Raw genomic sequence first — 20,133 nt, 5'->3', positions numbered from 1 at the left:
ATTTAATCTTTCCTCTCTTTCTTTCTTTATTCTTTTTCTTTCAATCTTTCTTTCTTTCTTTCTTCTTTCTCTTATTTTCTATTTTTTCATTTTATAGGGTTCTTTCATGGGGAAATGAAATGGGAAATTGTAATCAACCTGATATATTTCAAAGAAAAATAAGAAACCTTGCAATTATTCCGCAAATGCCCGATTAGGTGAGGGGGGGGGGGGGGTGCTTGGGTTGACGTGCTCTCGATCTTTCTTTCTCATGCATTCTGAAGGGAAGTTCGGTCACGTGATCCTCCGCCCTGTCTTTTCATCAAAGAAACCCGGAGGTCCATCATGAACGGGATTTCTGCTGATTCCAAACAGGGGTTTGATACCGATGTTTTGGGCTTTACGGGGACGGGGGAATCACCTACTCTTGCTGGAAAGTCTGGAGGCAAAAACCGTGGAAGAAGAGGGAAGAAAAGTAAAGAACAACCAAGAATATCAACGATTTCCACCATCTCGACTGGATCTATCGTCAAAATTCAAGATGGCGCGTCGTGTATTGGAAGTAGTTCAATATCCAATTTGGTTCCTGTGCAACTGGGAAATGTCCCCGATCCACCCGTCCTGTCGATCCCCGACACAGCCGCTGATAACGAGACTATATCAAGACTTTTGGGCGGCCAGGGAGCTGCGCTTTTGGAATTGGGAAGCTCGGATTGCGTGAATATTGACTTTATCCAAGATAATGTGGATTACTCGGAAGAAACCGGCGTTGAAGCCATGCAATCGCAGAGTTCGACTTCCCCTACGACCGAGGGGGTGAGCGGTACCCGCAATGAAACGCAGCCGGAACCCTCGGCACCGTCAGCGTCCGTTCCGATAGCGATAGACATCGCCAGTGGGAATGGATGGAGTCTTCCTGCCACCGACACCCCCGTCTCCGAGTCCACGGTCGCTAAGCAATCCAAGGGCAGGGCGAAGAAGAAGAAGTCCACTCAGTCAAAACTACCAACCTCTGCTCTCGATTTAAGCATGAAGCATCAGAAACTCTCAAATACTTCAGTGCATGGCAACTTAGGTCAAGAAATTAGAATGGCAAATTCAATTTCAAAGAAAAAAGCCGTCCAACTCGCTCAAGATCCTCGACCAGCCAAGACATCAGGCTCAGTTTCCAGTTCTCTAAAACAAGGGAAGTCATCAAGTTCAGTTGAATATCCACCGATCATTCCACCCGATGCTGAATTCACTGACCCAACTGGAGACAGTCTGCTGTTGAACATTGCACAAGTTAACAAAGCTGTGTCGGGATCTGAAGAAGGAGAGAGTGATGAGCAAAGCCGGGATGCAGGAGATGACGCAACTGCGCCTCAGCCTCCCAACCCCCTCATGTACATCATAACTAGTCGCGACAAGACAACAGGGATGACCCAGCGATTCCGCGTGACGGTTGATCCCGAATCAGTTATGTACATTCCCGTTATGGACATAAGCGACGAAGCAACAACAGGCGAACAAACCACAAGTGACGATGTCCCACTCGACTTCATGTCAGTTGATCGAGCCAAATCGGATTCAGCAGAAGGGGCAATAGTGGATACGGTCCCTGTGGACGTGGACAATGCGATTCGAGATGCGCTCCTCTGTAATCATAATGTGACGTCCATTCCGACGGTGATTGCCAAGGAGGATTTGGGTGCGATCACAGGAGACATGATCACTTCAGCACTGATGCTACAGGGAAAACCTGATGTGAATGCAGATGCTGAACCTCCAAAAGGTGATGAAGACAAGATGGAGCTGGAGAATGAAGGTAATAATATCCAGGGATTTAATTATGGACATTAGAGGCACTGTTTCAAAAAGTAGGATTATCCCAGAGAACAAGGATATGCTCATTAAAAACTACTTAAGACAAATTGTGGCTTGATATTGAGATTGTCCTTATTTATGGGGACAGTTTTATTTCACTTACTGCAACTCCAACTTCCAAGGATATAGTGTGCTGATAAGATTCAGTGACCCCAATCTGCAGTTCACTGTCTCTTCTTCATGACTTGCCCTATTCAAATTTATGAAGCATGATTATGTTCACATTGACTAGCGTACTTTACTGGTGAATGAACTTTCCTAGATTTCTTGTGTGGAGAAATCTTTGAAAACTGAGACAGTCCCTGTAAACTGGGACAATTCCAAATTCTGACATAAGTATATTTTGTGCCTGCATGCTGCAAAATTTATGAATTTCAGACATGCAAGTACCAATGAATTTATTAAAAGGCAAATTGAAAATTCTCTGAATGAGTACAGCTTAATCTTGATAGGCACAAATTCAATTAATTTCATTCATTAAAATTACAATTAGAATGAGAAAATTTACAAATTTTGATTGGAAATGCAAACTACGTACTTGTCTTGGGAACAGTATTGATCATAAACTGGTACTGTACATTTCCAGTTTAAAGGACATGATCACCCCAACAAAAAGTTGATTTGAATAAAAAGAGAAAAATCCAACAAGCATGACACTTAAAATTTCATCCAAATCGGATGTAAAATAAAGTTATAACATTTTTAAAGTTATGCTTGATTTCACAAAACAGTTACAAGCACATCATCCTGGTGGTTTGCAAATGAGGAGACTGATGATGTCATCCACTGACTTTCTTTTGTATATAATTATATTGAATAGGGAATATTCTATTTTTCTCTACTTTGTCAAGTGAAACAACAATTAATTCCTCCCTGAACATGTGGAATGGGCATGTTTAGTACTATATGATTCAGTCAAGTTGGTCCTTATTGTCAAATCTATAAAAAAAGAAATAATTAAAACAATGAAAAGCAAAAGAAATAGTGAGTGAGAGACATCAACTTTCTCATTTGAGTTGTGCATATCACTGTTTTGTGATAAATAGGCAGAACTTTAAAGTGTCACAACTTACTTTACTTCTGATTTTGATGAAATTTTGAGTGTTATACTTAATTGGATTTTTCTCTTTTTATTCAAATAAACTTTTTGTAAGGGTGTCCTTGGACATTCCATAGATCACAGTGTACATTGATAGTATCATAAAAGTGCACATTTTGGCCTAATTTGATTTTTCTCTATTCAAATCAACAATTTTCTGGGGATGACTTGACCTTTTAAGTATCTTTTAAATTTTGAAATGAGTAGTATTGAACAGTAATATTGTTTTATTGTTTTAGATGCTGTAAATGAGCAAACTGCTGAAAAAACTTGGACCAAGAAAACACCACAGAGGAAGAAAGAAGTGAGTATGCTTTGTCATTCCTGGACACGTACTACAAATGTTTGTCATTAATTGCTAAATGAAATGGCCTCTCAAGCTCATCGTTGCATGCGCATTTTGTGTAGATTGATTGGGAGCCAATCAGATTTCTTCTTTCATATTAGTGATTAATCACTATTATTTATTGTGTTACAGGGCCCAGATCTTTCTACAGCCTTTGTAAAAAAAAAAAAACTTGTTCATTTACTTTGCTCTCTCAATATTCTTCTACTCTTTCAGTTCATACATGTGCATATATGTATATTCCCCATTGTTTTTAGTTGTCTCTTTTCAGTGGGTGTTAAAGCATATGAAAGTTTATTCACTGATTCAATATTTCAATCAAAATCTTGTTTGTATCAATTTGTATCAATTCATACAAATTTAATAAAATGTATAAATTGATTCTCAAATACGGGGGAAAGAACAACCAAGAAGAAAAAATTATTATTTTGTCTCATGTTCCAACAATACAATTTAGTTTCTTTTATTTATTGTTTGTTTGGAGATGGGGGTGGGATGGGAGTGTCACCTTTGTTATTTCTGATTTATTCTCAAAATTTTATTTTGATGTTCAATACATGTCCTTAAATTAAAAACCATGCTGAATGTGAAATTAATCAGACAGTACATCGCATACATGGTGTAAATACAGTCCACAGAAGTTTTCCTCTTTACTGTAAGCTCAATTTTTTTCATGCAGTGTAAGGAATGCGTGAAATGCCACGTTTCCGACAACAGTAAGAATTCTTTTCACCAAATTCTTTGTCACAGAAAACACTGTACTAAGATGTAAAAAGGCCCCATTCAAAACTATTTAAAAAATCAAATTAATTGGCATGAATTCCTCCAATTTTCAATTGTGACATAGATATGTTGCATGAGTATTTAAAAAAAATGTAAAATATAATATATATTTTTTTTAGTTATTGGGGGCCTACTGTTAAAATCTAAATTGAAAAAGTTACAGTAGGGGAGACCGGGGTTAGTTGGAACATGGGGTAAGTTGAAACATTGTAATTTCTGTAACGCCTGTAAAATAAATTTATAAATGCGATACTGCCCTCAATTTATTGCTATTGATAATATAACATTGTTGAATTATTGCAATAAATTGAGGGCAGTATTGCATAAATTTATTTTACAGGCGTTAAAAGAAAATTACGATGTTTCAACTTTCCCCATGTTCCAACCAACCCGGTCTCCCCTATTTTATTGCAATTAATGGAAAGTTTATAGGGCTCTTTAAAATTTTTTTCCAAGGCTCTTTTGAACATTTCGGGGTGAAATTGCGACAAGCCCCCATAAAAACATAGGCCATGGTATATTTCCTCAGCTCAGATTGATTAAGCATATCGGTATACAATTTATTTTTCAGGCACAGGAGACGATAAAGTGTGATCACCCTGGATGTGGAGAGACTATTGTTGGCAAGTCTAAGTATAGGATTCATAAACTGGGTCATAACGATGACAGACCCCATAAGGTACTTATTTTTATTTCCAATTTGTTTAATGCCAATTTGTTCAATTGCCAACTTGTCTATCATTTGGTCTACCATCGGTTCATCCACTATCCATATGGTCTAATTACTATTTCATCCAATCACCATTTCGTCTAATAATTTAGTCCACATACCATTTAAATTGGACTAAGTTTTGATTGTGCAAAATGAATGAAATGGATATTAGACCAACTGGTTATGAGACGAAGTGGTCATAGACGAAATGATGACTAGACGAAGTGGTGATTGGACCAAATGGTTGTTACACGAAGTGTTGATCAACGGAATGGCATTAGACCATTTTGAAAGTAGACCATTTGGTGAGTTGGCAGTAGTCAAATTGGCAATTTACCCTTATGGCCCTGTCACAGGTCGCTCGCACAGATCTCACATGCAGTTGCCAGTAGAAACATTGTTGCGGGCAATCCCACACAATCCACCACTAGTCACCAGCAAGGCTTGCACGGAACAATGAGACAAGGCCTTTACATTCAAAGATCAAAAACAGTTTTAAAAAGAAAAGCAAAAAAAAAATAATTTGAATATTTTCACGACAAGCTTATTTTTCCCCTCAATAGATGACACTGCATCAAATAAGCCGGTGCCCTAAGGAATTTGAATCATCACCTTTTTTTTTACTCAATGTATACATGTAGCCCATCACTATTCTAATTACAATTCTTCACTAGCAAATAATTTGTTTTTCTACGTGGGCTCCCCCTCACGACCTACTGCCTAAATCTGCAACATTTAATGAGCTTTAACATTACAATGAATGGGGACTGCTGGGGCTCTTAATTTATTTTCCATTGCACTATTATGTCCCCCATGGTCAAATATGTTTGCTGGTGAATGCTGATCTTGCCTGTATCTTTTTTCATTTGATTTTCTACATGTATTTTATCTTGCTTTACTGGGAGCGACAAGTCAAAGTTCTTATGAACTTTTCAGTAGACTCCGCTTTTCTCTAATACATTTCATTTTCATTCTTGTACACATTGTATATTGTTTTTATATTGGTGAGAAAACAGATAACTTGAATTGAACATCATCATTTTTGGGGAGAAATAATCCCATGCACCAATATGATATCCCCTAATTCATCATGTCTCTGGCCCGTTTTTTTTTTTTTTGCAGTGTCCACATGAGAACTGTGGCTGGACATTCCCTTCACCATACAAGTTGAGGAGGCATCTGTCAGGTCATAGCGGTGCTAAACCGTTCGTGGTAAGCAAAATCAAAATTTTGGCCTTTAACACTACTTTCCTACCTGCACTTTCTATTTTCTTGTTATTTCTTTGTTTCTGAGTTTGAAATCTTACATTCATTACTGGGTCGAAGCTCTCAATATTTTCACCGCAAGACCACTTTTCTATTGGGCAGATAGGCTTGCAGCACAAATGGGGAAAAACAAAAGTATAAAATATATCAAAGGCCAATGAAGTAGGCAGTGGCCGCTCAGTGCAGTATCCATGTTTGGCTTGGGATCATAAACAAGCCCGGAGTCACACTTTTGCATTGCCTTAATTTCCAGGGTTTCTATCTGCGATTAAAGAAATTACATCCAAGTAATTACCTCAACAACCTCCGTGATAGTGCATTTTGTATTTGTGCAGATGAATGAAAGTCTATGTGTAAATGGGATAATGCATTATTGTAGTCCCACGTGTACACTTTCATGTTGGTTGTTCGAGTGTGATATCAACTGGAAACAGTCTTTCAGAGTGGAGAAAGAAGGCACTATTCCTCATTTTATCAGGAGTGTGAGAGTTCAAATTTGTATCTGATTTCAGATTTTTTTTTTTTAATTTTCAGCTTATATTTGTCTTTCCTCTGTACAAAAAGTATGGGAGCTCTTTCTATTTCAGACTTTTTCAATACTCTTCAGCTTTTTTCAGATCTTTTTATTTGTGACCACTCACACCCATTTTATTGATAGTTTCCAACTAAGAAATAGAGTGTACCGTACATGTAGATGGTCATTTCAAGGATATAAATATGGGAAATATAAAATGTTAGCATTTTTTTTATGAATTGATTTTCTTTAGCACTTAAACATTTTGACTTGGGCCCACTCTGTTTAATGGAAAACTCCTCTTATTTTTCTCTATTACAGTGTGGCATGGAAAATTGCGGGAGGCAATTCTCAACCATCTACAACTTGAAGATGCACCTGAACTCTCACTTCCGTCAGACCGTGGAGGTCTGTGATTACGAGGGCTGCGGGAAGGTCTTCAACTCGGCACCACTCCTCAAGATTCACAAACGAAAACACTTTGAAGAACAAAGACTCAAGTAAGTGGGCTGGCTGTTCATGGTTCCATTCCTTGAATGTTGCTATGTTGGCAAAAGCACCTTTCACAAAGGGAACTTGTTTGTATTACGACACAATTGTGAGAACAATAAAAGGGCGCATCAAAATGGCACTGCTACTCAAGATTCAAACGAAAACACTTTGAAGAACAAAGACTCAAGTAAGTGGGCTGTTCAGGATTCCATTCCTTGAATGTTGCTATGCTGGGCAAAACACCTTTCACCTTTCATCTTGCTCCATACAGATGTGAGTGTCCCTGCTGCACAAAGACTTTCATCCATTTTGTGCTTCTTATTCTACTCTGTATAGATTTAAGTATCTTGGCTGTACAAGGTCTTCACCCTTTAATGTTTTTCTCTGTACAGGTGTGAGTATCCCGGCTGCACCAAGACTTTCACCACTTCCAGTGCGTTGGGTTCACACCAGAGGGTTCATGTCAAAGACGCTACTGACTACCCCTGCCCGTTTGAAGGGTGTACCAAGGTCTATGACAAGGCGTGCAGACTCAAGCTTCACATGCGTTCACACACGGGGGAAAGACCGTTCAAGTGCACGTTTGAGGTATGTTCAGACAAGATTACATGGTGTATTCACAGGTGCCATTACAACAGAGCTCCCAACTGGTACTGATTTTTCCGTAATTAGTACTGAAAAAATGTGATTGTTTCATGCAAAATGCTGATTTCTTAATTTTTCATTTTTATGTGTTGTCTTATGATATTTCTTTGAAAATAGTTTTTTCCTCACCGAAAGTTCAGATTCTCAGCTTTTAAAATACTGATATGTTCTTGTTCAGGATGTGAAAGACATCTTAGCTCGTCAGTTATTGTATGAGCCTTAGTGGTAACTGGCTTGGATACTTTCTAAGCGTGGAGGATGTATATATATTGTGTGCAGGGATGATTGAATCAAATAAACAGGGCCAGGGATAATTGTTATGGAGACATCAATAATCTGGGGAGCGTTTCATCAACATTTTTGTCCGACAAGTTGTCAGATCTGACAACTTTCCTCAATTTTGATTGGCTATGAACCACCATTACTAAGGTAACTGTCAAATAAACTAGACACGTCGGTCATTCTATCCGACAAGTCCTCTCATGAAAAGTTCCCCAGATGATTCTTATTAAGTCACTGTTAAACTGATTTGTCATTGAAATCAGAAATCACTGATGTGGAGCGTTGTGGCCCAGTGGATAAGTCCTTCGACTTTGAAACAGAGGGTTCGAATCCCAGCCATGGTGTAATTTCCTTCAGCAAGAAATTTATCCACTTTGTGCTGCACTCGACCAGGTGAGGTAAATGTGTACCCGGCAGGATTAATTCCTTGAATGCATGAGAGCTGAAAGGCCGCTCGAGCTAAAGCCGGGGTAATAATGATGATAACAACGCGCCTCCGAATAGAATATTTCTAGATAGATGGCGCTATATAAATGCCTATTATTATTATTATAAACAAGTATTTTTACTTCTGGTTGTAGGGTTGTGATTGGGCGTTCACGTGCATTCAGAAGCTGACCCGTCATATAGTACGCCACACTGGGGAGAGGAAATACCGGTGTAAGTTTGAAGGATGTCAGAAACTCTTCACCAGGCTAGAACATCTCAAATCACATGAGGTCTTCCACAGCGGACAGAAACCATTCGCTTGCAAGGAAGAAGGTAAGATTCTGCACATTTAATCCCAGGGAAAAAGTGAACTCTGTTTCTGTTTGTGGTGACTCCCTTAGGAACTCAGCAGGACAGCATTTTTGCTGATAAACGCCAAGCTGGTATATAACCAATTACCTTGGAAACATTTTACGTCTAGGTTAATCAGTCATAGTGGCTGACGTAATAGACGACAGATATCACTCGCCTTTTTCTCAAAGTGGAGACAATGGCAGAGTTGGGATTCGAACTCACAACCTTGCGATTATGAGTCCAGTGCTCTAACCACTGGACCACACTGGAAAACATTGATTGTCTCTGTGAGTCTCCTACAATGAATAACTTTATTCAAATACAACAAATTCAATTTGTCATAACAAGGGTCAAGAGAATGATGAAAAGAATACGAATGGGTTCTAGGTTTTTTGTTATGTACAACATGTTTGTGAAAAATTAATACAATCACATGAAAAAGTATTATTCTGATAAACAATTTTTTTAGATTCAGAAAGTGCATAAAAGAATAAATCAATCAACATTTGAACCCATTCAATCAGTGTTGTGGATCCACACAGGGCCGCATGTTTAAAGAATCGCCCATTGAACATACATATTGATAATTTGGCATTAGCTCAGTCTAAGAAAATTGTCATCTTCGACCCCTCTATATTCCAAATTCGCTATTGTGACCCCCCTCCCCCCATATCAAAAGTCTGGATCCTCTTCTGCGTTCAATTCACTATTCTTTAATTCACAATGGGCTCCTACAGTGACTTGCCGGTTTTAGGAAGCAGCAGGGAATTCAAGCTTCTCCTTAGCTGTCCCCCCCCCCACCTTGTCAAATCCCCATTTCAGTAGCTTGTAACAGCAGGTTGCCTTCTCTGTACAGGTTGTAATGCGAGGTTTGCCGCCTGTAGCTCACTATACATGTATCAGAAGAGACACCAGCAAGCCAAACCTATGAGGGAGAGACATCCCTTTAGTTGCCCCACCTTGTCATATCCGCATTTCAGTAGTTTATAACAGCAGCTTGCCTTCTCTGTACAGGTTGTAATGCGAGGTTTGCTGCCCGTAGCTCACTATACATGTATCAGAAAAGACACCAGCAAGCCAAACCAATGAGGGAGAAACATCCCTTTAGCTGCCCCACCTTGTCATATCCGCATTTCAGTAGTTTATAATAGCAGCTTGCCTTCTCTGTACAGGTTGTAATGCGAGGTTTGCTGCCCGTAGCTCACTATACATGCATCAGAAAAGACACCAGCAAGCCAAACCAATGAGGGAGAAGCTTCTCTTTAGCTGCCCACTGGATGGGTGTGACATGAGCTTCGCAAGCAAGCTTGGACTAAAAAATCACATAGTCAAGGGACATGGTGTCCCTCTACCGTTTACAGGTAAGGAAATAAAAAGTTACGATGACAATCAAGATGATATTCTGCAATAAGCCAGTTCGTAGTTCCTTTCTGCGCATGGTCAAAAGATTCTGCGTATGATCAGAGGAAGGTCATTTGTACTAAAATGACATGGTGGTTTAAAATCTAATGAGATAAGCACCAACTTTGATGTCTTGATTATTCATATATTCTTTTGAATTGTGTTTTTCATTTACATAAAAAAAACAATCCACGAACGAGTTGTATTTCACAGTTTGCCAAGTACATTGTGCAACGTGCTATGGTATGCATTCAAAGTAGGAATGCAACAAATACCTTCATAAAGTGTTCATTGGTGTGCTTTTCTAGTCACCGGGTCTATTCAATTTCTTCATCCTGCTATGTAAGTCATGCTTATGTAATATCTTGCTTTGAATTCTGCCTATCATAATGAAAGAAATGAAAGGTCATTTGACCAAAATTGTCCATGAAGTAACTATGAACTGATCTTTTGATTGTTCTTCAACACACGGTGCTCCCTACCATTAACTGATAAGGAAATAGAAAGTTGCTGTGACCAAAAAAATGATATTGGGCAATCAGTATTCATGACATGGTTTCCCCCTTTCATTTTCTGGTAAGGAAATAAGAGGCTGCTGTGACGAACAAAGTGATTTTGGGCAATAAATAGTTCTTTGTGTTTTACTAAAATGAACTAAAATTGGTTAATCCTGTGTATCCGGGGAAAGAGGGAGGGAGAGGGGGGGGGGGGGGGTGCTTATTTTTTCCCCCTCAACCTTTTTTGTGATTATATTATATGACCTGTTCATTTTATGTCTCTTGCAACTTATGAGACCCAACATACTGCAATGCAATGTGCATCTCTAATATGGTATTAAAGCCTGTGTATAGCTTTGGTAAAGGGTCAATAATGTGATTGATAATCGAATATCATCTAATATGACAGTCTTACTGAAGCGTAGAGACCGTTACATATTTTTCCAACTGCACTTCTCTGAGAAAATTTCGAATATTCAAATCTTGGATATATAGCGCCCTCTCTCGGCGATGCTTGTTTTAAATTAAAAAATGGGCATTCAAGCATTTATCTTATAAATTTAGTGATTAGATATCCAAAAGTTACAGACAAAGAACATATCTTGAAAGTTTCAGCCCATTCCCTGATTTGGAATAGGATTTAATTGAAAGACAAAAACACACAGATATTTTAATTTGATCGGGTGACCCGATCAAGTTAAATTTCCATGTAAAATCGCAAAATTTATCCTGTAAAACACATTTTCATTTCATATCCTCCACATCATAACTGTTATAGGGCATATCCATTCATATTATCTAGCAATGAATTGGAATAGTGATAGGTGCATTTTGGTGGATTTACCAAAACTATACACAAGCTTTAACATGAACATGGTGAAGGACTTGAGTTTTAGCAGTGTTTAGTGATGGCGTATTAGACATTACAGTGACATACAGGTTTCAAAGTGACATTAGTAGACTATCCATTAATCGGATGTTCGCCAAAGATTGATTGATCTTTGCATGTTTTTTTGTTTGTTTAGGAGGTGCAGGTGACTTTGAACTGATAGGATTAGGCAACGATCAACTCCATGCTTCTACAACGGCACCCAGCTCTACAGGTAAGCAAAATTGTCAAGATTTCTGTTTTTTTAAAATAATAATGAAAATATGATATGGGATTTGTATTGCGCAGGTATCCTAGTTATGTGCTCAAGGCGCTCACGATACGCATGATACATAGGTACTTAAAATAGAGAGTTACAAGGAAAATGAAGAGACTAGGTGTCTCTTCAATAAGACCTTAAATGATGACAAAGTAGTGCATGACATAAAATTATTAGGTAAATTGTTCCAAATACTGGGACCGTTGTGCCTAAAAGAACTGAATCGTTTTGAGAGGAAAAGTACTTGTTTACCCACTTGGTTACCGGTACTTCATTATTACAGTATGAATTCGTTGGGTTTGGAATTATTGTGATATCATTCAAATGGGTCTAAATTACAAGACTAAACTGATCAGAATGTTGCGTAATGGGTTAGCCACCTGGCCAGATTTGGGTAGTTGAGGACTCGAGATGTTGGCTGGTTTGTAACTGCTTTAATGGTGACAATATCATTTATAGGGCGCTTTATACAGGTGTTTCAAAGTGCACAGGTGGGCTGACTAATGTAGGAATACTATGAAAATGAAAACCATGCTAGTGTTGAAAAGAGATGAGTTGATATGTTTTCTTTGGTCATCATGTTATCACAAAATTTACACACACAAGACATTGAAATAATTACAACAGAATTGAATATTTCAAAAAGCAAGAGAGAGAAAAGAAAAAGATAAAAAACTATTTAGAATGAAATCAAACCATACAGATACAATAATGTAATTACATAGGTGAAGAAGTAACGGGGGTATCCATGGCACAGCACCAGAAACCAAAAGAGTTGATCAAAAGAACATCCGAGTGGCATATTCAAATGTAATGTTTACAATTGAATTAATGTACGTAGCAGAAGTACAATTTGTTATTCTAACATTCCTGTGTAGTATGAGTTGACATTCTTGTTTATTGCACTTGACTGTTAGATGTGAAGTTTTGATTCTCTCTGTTGATTAACATCTATTTAGCTGCTGCAGCTACCCCAGAGAGCACAGAGCCGGCCATAGCCTCTATGTCCCTTCCTACCATCCCAACATCGCTCATGAACACGTCTCTTCTACAGTCAACGATGATCCCTCCTTCATCAGCCAGTATACCGGTAAGATGGTGATGGTGATGATGATGATGACGATGATTGTGGTTGTGGTGATTTGGATGGGGGATGGAGATGATGGTGTTGATATGAGATGATTATGGTGATGGTTGTGCTGGTGAAGATGATGATTATGAATAATGATGAGAGTGATGGTTATGATGAAAAATGATTGTGGTCAGGTGGTGAAGATGATGATGATGATGGTGACAACGATGGGGATGATGATGTTGGTAGTGATGGTGATGACTATGTTGATGACCACAGCAATGCTTATGGTGATGACCATTGATGGTGATGATAGCAGTGAAAACAATAATCACTATTGTAGTGGTAATGATGTTCATGATAATAACATTTTTGATGGTGGGGTTGGCAATGATGCTGATAGCATAGGCATGTGCTCTCTCTAGTTTTTACTTGTGAAACTGAAGTTGATGGTGTACTCAATTGCAATACTGTTCGCCCTGATGCAGTTACAACAATCAGAACTCTTTCAGGTGTTTCTGCGAAATTGTTTCATGATTGATCATCGTGCATAATTTTATTTTAACAAATTTAACGTTTGGTATTTATTTTAGTTGAGTTCACTGACAAGTAGCCGAGACGAAGCAGCTTCCATCCTAGCTTCCGGTCTCCTCAACAACCAAGTTTTCTTGCCCAAGAACACTGCCCTCAACCTCTCGACACCCTCATCCGCCAACGTTACCAAAGACGCAGAAATAGATAGCATCCCAGCCTCCTCCGCTCCATTCCTTCTCTCATCCTTCCCTGTACTTAGCGCCCAGTCAGGGGTGCACTTATTACCCTCTTCGATGACCACGCCCATCCACTCACTCATCCCGACGACTCTATCTTCCCAACCATCTCCTATCATTCTTACATCATCGTCACTGACGTCGGCAACATCTCAGGCAAAGTCGGTTGGGGTGTCTGCTCCGCCTACCACAACCACCAGCACGACGCCCAAGGTTTATCTTGAGAACCGGAGCGGGTCTGCTAGGACAGACTATCGAGCAGTCACTGCCAAACACCCCTTACCGGCGGATGCATTCGAACGTTTGAAGAAAACAGGTAGGTTCCCTTAACACATAGGCCCGTATTCTGATAGCAGGTTTAACTTAAACTCGGGTTTAAAGTTGTGGATTAAGTATGGATAGCCCATTGTTACATAAATCACTAACAGTAGAGATATCATACTTCAGCTCATTTGGCTCTCAAATCATTCATAATTTTCTAGGAAGTATAAATAGATGATTGTCTTCACCATCGATGAATCAGGAAAGAGCACAGTAAACATAAGAAACACACAACTTAATAAAAATTTTTGGTACTTTTGGCTTCCCATAAAACCACAGCTTTAAACCTGAGTTTAAGTTAAACCTGCTATCAGAATACGGGCCATATTGTTCATATTCACTTGGTCTACCCTCAATATGGTCCAACTCCAACCATCATCAGGGCCCCTTAACCCTATTTAGGCCGCGCGAAATTTTTTGACTGCGCCGCTCGCTGACTATTTACTTTCAAGTCTTGCGCAACTTTTGAGACCAACTTTGCGTCACCCGGGTACGTGGTTCCGAAATTACGCAACATTATGTAAGTGCATGTCAGACCAAAAATTGCTCAAAAACGTGATTTCGTGTACAAAGTCAATGCAAATTGTGTTTTCAACCAAAATTCATAAATGTATGATTATTTTTAGTTTTGCTGGTCTAAATGTATTTATTTTATGCTTTTTATGATCACAGAAGAGTCACCGACAAATTTTATTGAAAAAAACAATAAAAAACAAAAGATAAAAAACAAAGAAATACATAAGAAATTACAAAAAACAATAAAATACATAAGAAAATTATTTGATATCGCAATTTTTTTTCATTTACACTTGCTAAGAACATCACAAACAGATTGTATACAAAAATTAGTACATTTGGAGCTTTATTTAGGGAGTTAGAGGAAAAAGTATGATTTCGAATACTAATTACGCATAAATTAGCATAATCACTTAATAGTGATTTGCATGAAATAAATTACTATACAATCTTGTAGATTATGTCCCAGGCAACCTGCGTGCCAATTTTCGGCGCAATCGCGCTGTCGACGGCCGAGATCTTAGGGGGGGGCCTGGGAGGCCCCCTCCTCGGCCATATGAAATCCAAAAATACCCTGGCCTAGATAGGGTTAACACAAAGGTTAGCAATTAGTCGCCAAGTGAAATGGCCTATGAAATTAAATTCCATTCAACCCGACAACGGTTCTCTACAAGCTGTTGTCATCCCTCTTAACATGGTATGGATTTATAATTTCACGAAAATTATAATCTTTGTATCGTTATGTATAGCTGAAGATCTTGAAGCTGAGTTGCTATCCCAGAGTAATTCCAGCCAATCTAATGACAGCCCTCTTGCTAGAGGTTTCTCTCATCCCTCTCACATTGTAGTTACCCTAATCTTTGTATCTCTATGTATAGCTGAAGATTTAGAAGCAGAGATGCTATCCCAGAGTGATTCCAGTCAATCTAGCGACGGTTCTGTACAAGCTACTTTCATCCCTCTCAACATGATAACAATCGATAATTTCACATTAGTTACCATAACTTTTTTTTATCTTTATGTATAGCTGAAGATCTTGAAGCAGAGTTGCTATCCCAGAGTGATTCCAGTCAATCTAGCGACGGTTCTGTACAAGCTACTTTCATCCCTCTCAACATGATAACAATTGATAATTTCACATTAGTTACCATAACTTTTTTTTATCTTTATGTATAGCTGAAGATCTTGAAGCTGAGTTGCTATCCCAGAGTGATTCCAGTCAGTCTAGCGACGGGTCTGTACAAGCTACTTTCATCCCTCTCAACATGATGACCAGTGCATCCCTGACTCTCCGTGATCCTACGACTGGTACAAGATACATACAAACACAACTCCTACAGGTAAGGTTGCTATATTAGACCAGGGGGTATTTTGCGAAGTTATATGTTTGCTCAGATGCTGATGCATACATTCTATTCAACACACCATTTTATTCATGGATACACAATAGTTATCAGGGAATAAGTTTGCTTTACAAATTTGAATAGCATTTTCGGTCATAATAGAGAAAAGCTCTCTACTATGTAATGTACAGTCCTATGGAAAAAATATGCTATACAAAAGACTTCATGCATAGCAATCTGTTTTTGTAAAGATTGGCGTAATAAACAATAGACATCCACTTTTTTGCATGTTTGAAATAATTCATTTTCCATCTCCATTCCCTCCCCAGGATGACCCCCCGGACATGCCTGACATGGGCTTCCCGCTGTCGTCACATGACTCGGCCGACCAATCACCTCTCGACGCTGCCCTCTCGGTGTCGGACATGCTCGTGGAGGGCGCGAGTGATCCTGCCTCCGACACGGACTTCATAACGAGCGACGGCGTTATACCAGGGGTAATGGTCTCCGGTTTTAGGGAGAGCACTATCAATTTACAAGATTTAGAATGAAGATGTGTTTAGTCAGTGTCAGTTGGGTGTCATGCAGAAATTTAACAGCAACTGGATATGAATTATACATGGTCCAACCATGCTAGATCAATGACTTGCTTACGTGGTAAAGCTATTATTTCACTTTCTCTTGTAGCCTGACAGTTGCCAGAGGCAAATGAGGCTTGGTCAAAGATTTCTCGCTGGCACAATGAGTTTGCTTTCCCCAAAATTCCATCTCTCTTACAGTCGTTTCCAACGCTTTTCACAAAATCTGGTGTCAGCAAATGAAATATATTCCTTGTAACAGCTGATTTCCCGCTGACTTTATAGAACAAATATCTTGAACAAATATTTTGCAATTTTATTGGTATTATTCCAAGGCCATGTCAGTCTATTGTGACCAGCCCCACCCCCAGAACTAACAAGTCTCCAGGGAAGATTCTCTGTAAGAAGCTGAAATAGCAAATTGTTCGAAAAGTTAACATTTAAAAAAGCTTGCCTGAAAAGAACAATTCCTCCTATTCATGCAGTAAAAATTAGAACTTGTGAAGTTGAATAAACAGGAATTACAGGATTTTCTTTGCCACCATTATTTGTCGGACTGATAGGAAGTTTCACCGAGAATTGCAGAGTCTACATCTCATGCTTGAGTGGACCTCGAATTTCAAACCTTGTTTTCTCCTTATTTGGAGCTCTTAATTAATTTCTCCTACATTCAATAAGTACTTGAGTGGACTATGGATGATCAATTTGGAGAATTTTTTGCATCATTTCAAAGCTTAGTATATGCCGTTCCACACTCAATTAAACACTTCAAATTTCATCTCTGGCAGCTTTTGGGTTTTGTGGTAGTAGGTCAAAAATTTATATCTTTATTTTGTTGGTCAAACGGTGTTGAGGAAACTTCCTCTATGACTGCCAAGCACCGGTTTGGCACCAGTAGAAAATTTGCACAATTTGGTTATCAAGACATCATTTTCTTTCGTAAATGGCTTTATGCCGGGTGTATGAATCGTAAATGTCTTGATATATGTAAGACCGAAAGATGTGCAATTATCAGAACTGGAGATGGGAATGTGATCTTCATTTTGAATCTCTGGAAGTAAGCGCCCAGAGTAGGACATGAATCCACATCTGTCTTATAAAGAGAAAGGAGTTAGAATTACTCCAAAATGAAGACTGCAAATGACAAAATGAAATAAAAAAATGATGAAAAATGCAATGAAATTTGATGAATTTTGTCTGTAATTTTCGACAGATATCTATAGAGTAATTTGTATTGCATGTCTGAATAAGCCTGTAATGGGAGGTTTATATTGTGTTTACTTGTTTCTTTACTTTTCATCTTGTATCGTTTTATTCTTTTCCTTTCTATTCTCCTTCATTCTCTCACTTCTCTTTGTCTTTGTCTTTTCTCTTCATCTTTGCCTGTAATCAGAAGTTTATATTGTGTTTACTCGTTTCTTTCTTTTCATCTTTCATCCTTTTTTCTTGTTTCTTTCTTTGTTATTTTCCTTCTATTCTCCATCATTCTCACCTTCTTAACTTCTTTCTCCCTTAATTTCTGGTTTTCTTTATTCCCATCTTCCTTCCGTAATCCCTTCATTCTCCTTTCCGGTGTTGTAGCTAGACCATTTTTGGTGCAGGGCAAATTGTAAATGGCAAAGCGGGTGAAGTGCTCACCTCCACAGCCGAGGGTCAATGGGTTTTAGCGCACACATTCGTAATTCCGAACTTCGTTATTCCCAAGGTTTGGATATTCCGAATGTTCGTTATTCCGAAGGTTCGTATTTCCGAAGGTTCGAAATTCCGACGTTCAATAGTCTGAAAACGAATGATGTTCGTAATTCTGAAGGTTCGTTAGTCCGAAAACGAAGTGAGGTTCGTAATTCCGAAGGTTCGTTAATCCGAAAACGAAATGAGGTTCGTAATTCCGAAGGTTCGTTAGTCCGAAAACAAAATGATTAACGGAACCTCATTTCGTTTTCGGACTAATGAACCTTCGGAACAACGAACCTTATATCATTTTCGGATTAACGAATCTTATCTTGTTTTCGGATTAACGAATCTTCAGAAAATCGAACCTTATTTTGTTTTCGGATTATCGAACCTTTGGAATAACGCCACAAATGTTTGGATTAACGAACCTTTTTACGTTATGGGATTAACGAACATCGAGATATAGGCAATTTACGTGTTTCGGAATTACGCACCTTCGGAATAAAGAACCTTCGGAATAACAAACCTTTGGAATTACAAAGTGTAACTGGTTTTAGTACTATTAGTGGCTTAAAATCGTCAAAATTAGCGGTAAATCTTGAAAAGAATTAGAGAACGTAATGTTTGACAATCCTGTATGATTAAATGACCCGATTGAGCTCTTTTTTGCACATTGCTCGAGCAGTTGAGGAGGAATTTGTGCTGGGTGGCAAAGTGATTTTTAATGAGTGCTTTGCGTGAATTTAGATCACTAGGCAGAACCGCCAGCTGCTGCTCAGCGTAGCTACAACACTGCTTCTTACCTAAGTTTGTTCCGTCTTGCCACTCTGATTATATGTATGTTATTTATTTTGTTGAAAAAAAGAAAATCATTTTTCGTTGCTTTATGTCTGCTTGTGATTGCACCAGCGGCACCCACTATTGTATTATGCAATGGTACAAGTGTAATATTAAACAATATTAAATAATTCTATTCATTAAATTGCTCTTTTGAATTGCATTTTTTTTTCAGACCCTGGATCTGGTAGTGGGAAGAGTTTGTAATCAAACAACTTTAGGGCCCCGAAACACAAAGGTTAGCGATCAATCGCAAAGAACAATTCTGATTGGTTCCTGGTCAGTTTACCAAGCAAATACACATGCAACGATGATCCTGATAGGCCAGTTCATTTAGCGATTAATCATTAACTTTGATGTTACCTGGCCCAGAAATTAAATGCAACTTGATAATTTTTTAGATGAATTAGGGTGTCTTTCACAAACACAAGTATTGTAACTTTGCCATTTATAGGAACTTCCATGGAAACCTTGATTGTGATTGGCTGAAGAGCCTTGTTACCATGGAAGTTGCCTTAATCGCTAAGTTGCATTAGATGTAACTCTTTATGAAATGTGTATGAGGAGTTGCTTTTGAATGTAATCTTCTCTTTTTGTGGAAAGGGGTCCCTGTTCATTTACTGATACAAATGTCTACAATAATTGATTTATATGCAGAGGTATAATGAGAGAACCAGTGTGAAAGTGATATGGAAAGTGTTGGTCTTGTGTTGTATACACAGTGTACCGTATTCTGAAGTCGGGTTTAACTTAAACCCTGGTTTAAAGTTGTGGTTTAACTATGAAGAGCCAATTGGGGCACAAATCCCAAGTAGTACAACTCATATAACACTCAAAGTTTTCACAATTGTCTAGGAATGATAACTGAAGTATTTTTAAGAAATGCACAATACAAACAGAATTTTTGAATTTTTGGCTGCCCATAATTTTAGCACACAGACTGTGGTCCTCATACATTCGTAATTCCGAAGCTTTATTATTCCGAAGGTTTGGATATTCCGAAGGTTCGTAAGTCCGAAAAAGAAATGAGGTTCGTAATTCCGAAGGTTCGTTAGTCCGAAAACAAATTGAGGTTCGTAATTCCGAAGGTTCGTTAATCCGAAAATGAAATGAGGTTCGTAATTCCGAAGTTTCGTTAGTCCGAAAACGTAATGATTAACAAACCTTATTTCGTTTTCGCTTGGAACAACGAACCTTATTTCGATTTTG

General features: G+C 38.5%; 1 protein-coding gene across 3 annotated transcripts; it reads left to right on the top strand.

Moving 5' to 3' along the window:
* The first annotated feature begins 279 nt into the window (after positions 1 to 279).
* LOC121417055 (zinc finger protein ZXDC-like) lies at positions 280 to 16,460 on the top strand. Of its 3 annotated transcripts, XM_041610616.1 has the most exons (14): positions 280 to 1,786; positions 3,184 to 3,248; positions 4,645 to 4,752; positions 5,908 to 5,997; positions 6,887 to 7,065; positions 7,450 to 7,645; positions 8,566 to 8,746; positions 9,940 to 10,128; positions 11,691 to 11,768; positions 12,773 to 12,903; positions 13,479 to 13,971; positions 15,520 to 15,608; positions 15,758 to 15,832; positions 16,165 to 16,460. In XM_041610616.1, the coding sequence occupies exons 1-14, from the start codon at positions 325 to 327 to the stop codon at positions 16,384 to 16,386; spliced, it is 3,558 nt and encodes a 1,185-aa protein (XP_041466550.1). In that variant the 5' UTR covers positions 280 to 324; the 3' UTR covers positions 16,387 to 16,460. The 3 variants fall into 3 exon arrangements, with proteins under 3 accessions (XP_041466550.1, XP_041466551.1, XP_041466549.1); XM_041610617.1 differs by lacking the exon at positions 15,520 to 15,608 and having other exon boundaries at positions 15,675 to 15,832; XM_041610615.1 differs by lacking the exon at positions 15,520 to 15,608 and having other exon boundaries at positions 15,669 to 15,832.
* The last annotated feature ends 3,673 nt before the right edge of the window (positions 16,461 to 20,133 follow it).

This window comes from Lytechinus variegatus, chromosome 6 (genome assembly GCF_018143015.1).
Source record: "Lytechinus variegatus isolate NC3 chromosome 6, Lvar_3.0, whole genome shotgun sequence".
Lineage (NCBI taxonomy): Eukaryota > Metazoa > Echinodermata > Echinoidea > Temnopleuroida > Toxopneustidae > Lytechinus > Lytechinus variegatus.
This window is presented reverse-complemented; position numbering and strand designations above follow the sequence as displayed.